Raw genomic sequence first — 3,221 nt, 5'->3', positions numbered from 1 at the left:
TTTAGCTTCAGAATCAGGGACCAGGCTTGATCACTCAGAGCCTTTGTGTGGCAGAAGTTTTATTACAGTGAAAAAGGGCAGAGAAAGCTTCTAACAGAGACATCAGAAGGGGGACAGAGACTGCCTCTTATCAAGTCTTATCAAGGCCTTATGAACTTTTACCAGATCCACTCCCACAACACACATTTTAAATTCAAAAGATTAGAACTGACAATGGAAAGGTCTTAAAATAACAAGATTAGTCAGAAAGTTCACTTAAGAAGGAGAAACATGTCCTTGAGCAAGATACATTTTCCTTACATAATCATTAGTACAGAGCTTAAGAAAAAACCTACCCTTGAGCAAGATGAGATGTGTTGTCCTGTAATCATTAGTTCTGGGCTTAAAGAACATTAATTTTAAAAATTATTGTCACAAAAACTCAGTTTAAGAAAAAAAAAAAAAGCATGGGTTTAAACAAAGTTAATTTTAAACATTATTGTCACAAAAGCTCAGTTTAAGAAAGAAAATTTTATGTGACTAAGACAAAGCAATGTAGGAAAAAAAAAAAATGTTTCTATCTTTCTCCCCCTCCAGGGCCCTGGACCCTTTCTCTTTCAGGGCCTTATCAACCTACCTAAGGATTAACTCTCTCACTTTCAGGTAGTGAATAAACCATTTCATGAAACACATGGAGAACAGGAGCAACGTGACAGAGTTTGTTCTTCTGGGGCTCACACAGAATCCAAAGATGCAGAAAACTGTGTTTGCTGTGTTCTTTGCCATCTACATCACCACTGTGGTAGGAAATGTGCTCATCATGGTCACCATCACTGCCAGCCCATCTTTGGGATCCCCCATGTACTTTTTCCTGGCCTATCTCTCCTTTATCGATGCCTGCTACTCCTCTGTGTGTGCCCCTAAGATGATTGTCGATTCACTCCGTGAAAAGAAAACCATCTTATTTCATGGATGCATGACCCAAATCTTTGGGGAACATTTCTTTGGAGGTGCTGAAGTCATCCTGCTTACCGTGATGGCCTATGACCGCTATGTGGCCATCTGCAAGCCCTTGCACTATACAAGCATCATGAACTGGCAGGTGTGCGGGCTGCTGGTGGGAGTGTCATGGGTGGGAGGCTTTCTTCATGGATTCATACAGATCCTCTTCATCTTCCGCTTACCCTTCTGTGGCCCTAACGTCATAGATCACTTTATGTGTGACCTGAACCCTTTGCTCGGTCTTGCCTGCACTGATACGCACACGCTAGGGCTCTTCATTGCTGCCAACAGTGGCTTCATCTGCCTGTTAAACTTCCTTCTCCTGCTGGTCTCCTACGGGGTCATCTTGCGTTCCCTAAGGGCCTACAGCTTGGAAGCAAGACGAAAAGCCCTCTCCACCTGCATGTCCCACATCACAGTGGTCGTTTTATACTTTGTGCCCTGCATATTTGTGTACATGAGACCTGCAGCTACCTTAGCTGTTGATAAAGCAGTTGCTGTATTTTATACTGTGATAACTCCCATGTTAAATCCCTTAATCTATACCTTGAGAAATGCCCAGATGGAAAATGCCATTAGGAAATTGTGTAGTAGGAAAGTTACTTCAGGTGTCTTATAAATGGGCTTTAGAGCCAAACGTTAATTCATCTGATACAAAGGTCAAAGTGTATTTTGGATGATCTCAACAAGGAGTATGTAAAGAATAAAGAAGTAAATTAGTCACTGCAAATTATTGCACTGAGGGGAACAGAAATAAGTTCCCAGAAAAAGAAAAAAACATATATCAAAACCACTCTTTCCATCTTTAGAATCTAAATTCTACCAAATTGAGGTTTATTTTTACTAGTTTCAACCTTGTATGTGGATTCATAGATTTTTTCATCTAATAAAATGAAAGAAACACTAAGTAGATTGATATTTACCACTACTCTCTCTAACAACACAAAGAGATTGCTATAATGCTGCTATTATCCCAATTTTACAAGTGGTGAAATTGAAGGAAAAGGGATGGTATCAAAGCACATATACCAAAGAGTCAGTAATCAGAATCAAATCCATTTCCCTGACCAAAATCCTAACTGCCTTCATAGATAGCCAAGAAATGATAGAAACGGAAGACAATTACTACCTTTTATAGAGACAGAGACTATGCTGGACAAATTGTGTATAGTACATTTCATTTTGTTACTGTAACTAAAAATCCAATAACTTTTCATTACCAACTATTCACTTTATGTATCATAGTTGATAGTGATTTGTTGACTGTAACATGTAACTATTTTGTTGTTATAAAACCCAACACAATACTGGGTTTTGATGAACACATTAGAATAATAATCCTCCAATTTAACATAAATATATTTAATAATAAAATTATCCATTGAACATTTGTAATAGTTGAATGGAGATTGCATGATTTTTTTTTAATTTCTTTCTAGGTTTCATAGCACTTACCATTGTTCATGTCACCATCTTAGGTTGAAAAACCATCCAAAAGAGTGATGACTCAAAGAAAAGAAACTCTTGATGTCAGATAGAAATTTCTATCTATTAAATATGCGGTCATATTCCACAAAGAACTTTCCTGGTATATCATGATAGTTTATTCAGAATAGCACAGTTTCTGGTTAGTAATAAACATTGAATGAATAAATAAAAGGTGTAAGCAAAATAAAATCTCAACAAAATAAAGAGTAAAACAGGCACTGTATTTGAGAGAATTTTTTCCTACCTTTATTTAATTTTGTTTAATTCAGATTCTGAGAATTCTGGGTGAACTGTTTAGGGAAATCACAATTTCTTTTACTCTTTCTTTTGAGAGAAAGAAAGAAAGGAAAACTGAAATTATCCACAGTATGAGCAAATAGTTTACCTTGATGTTTTTCCTGTCTCAGCAAGATTTCATTGTCTTATATATATATATGAGTTATTCATATTATATTTCCCTGTTAATCTTTAGCTTTTGGTAACATTTTATTATTAAATGCTTTTTTTTAATCTGTGACTACATCTACATACAAAGCAATTTCATAATAAATGTGCTCCATTATTCCTCTGTCCTTCATTCATCAGTAAATATTTTTGAGCTGAAATAATGAAACAGGCACATGGATATTTGTTGGGTCTTCAGTGACTAATAAAAACAGATTCGGCTCCTGCCTTCTCAGAGTGTAGGATCCATAAAATTCTACTCTAGAGCTCTTGTGATCAGAATCTAGTTTAGACCACAGCCTTTCTTC

The 3,221-nt window shown here is 36.4% G+C and overlaps 1 protein-coding gene across 1 annotated transcript; it reads left to right on the top strand.

The window, feature by feature from the left end:
• Positions 1-670: 670 nt before the first annotated feature.
• LOC105002393 (olfactory receptor 4C46-like) lies at positions 671-1,600 on the top strand. Its single transcript, XM_010858973.1, has one exon. It carries the CDS (start codon positions 671-673, stop codon positions 1,598-1,600), a length of 930 nt encoding a protein of 309 aa, XP_010857275.1.
• Positions 1,601-3,221: the final 1,621 nt, after the last annotated feature.

The sequence above is a fragment of the Bison bison genome, unplaced genomic scaffold (assembly GCF_000754665.1).
Source record: "Bison bison bison isolate TAMUID 2011002044 unplaced genomic scaffold, Bison_UMD1.0 scf7180017855607, whole genome shotgun sequence".
NCBI lineage: Eukaryota > Metazoa > Chordata > Mammalia > Artiodactyla > Bovidae > Bison > Bison bison.
Note: the sequence above shows the minus strand (reverse complement) of the source record. Positions and strands in the feature narration are given on the sequence as shown.

Bases quoted from the DNA above. Each gene is read 5' to 3' on its own strand.
- LOC105002393 (XM_010858973.1), top strand. From the start codon at position 671: ATGGAGAACAGGAGCAACGTGACAGAGTTTGTTCTTCTGGGGCTCACA.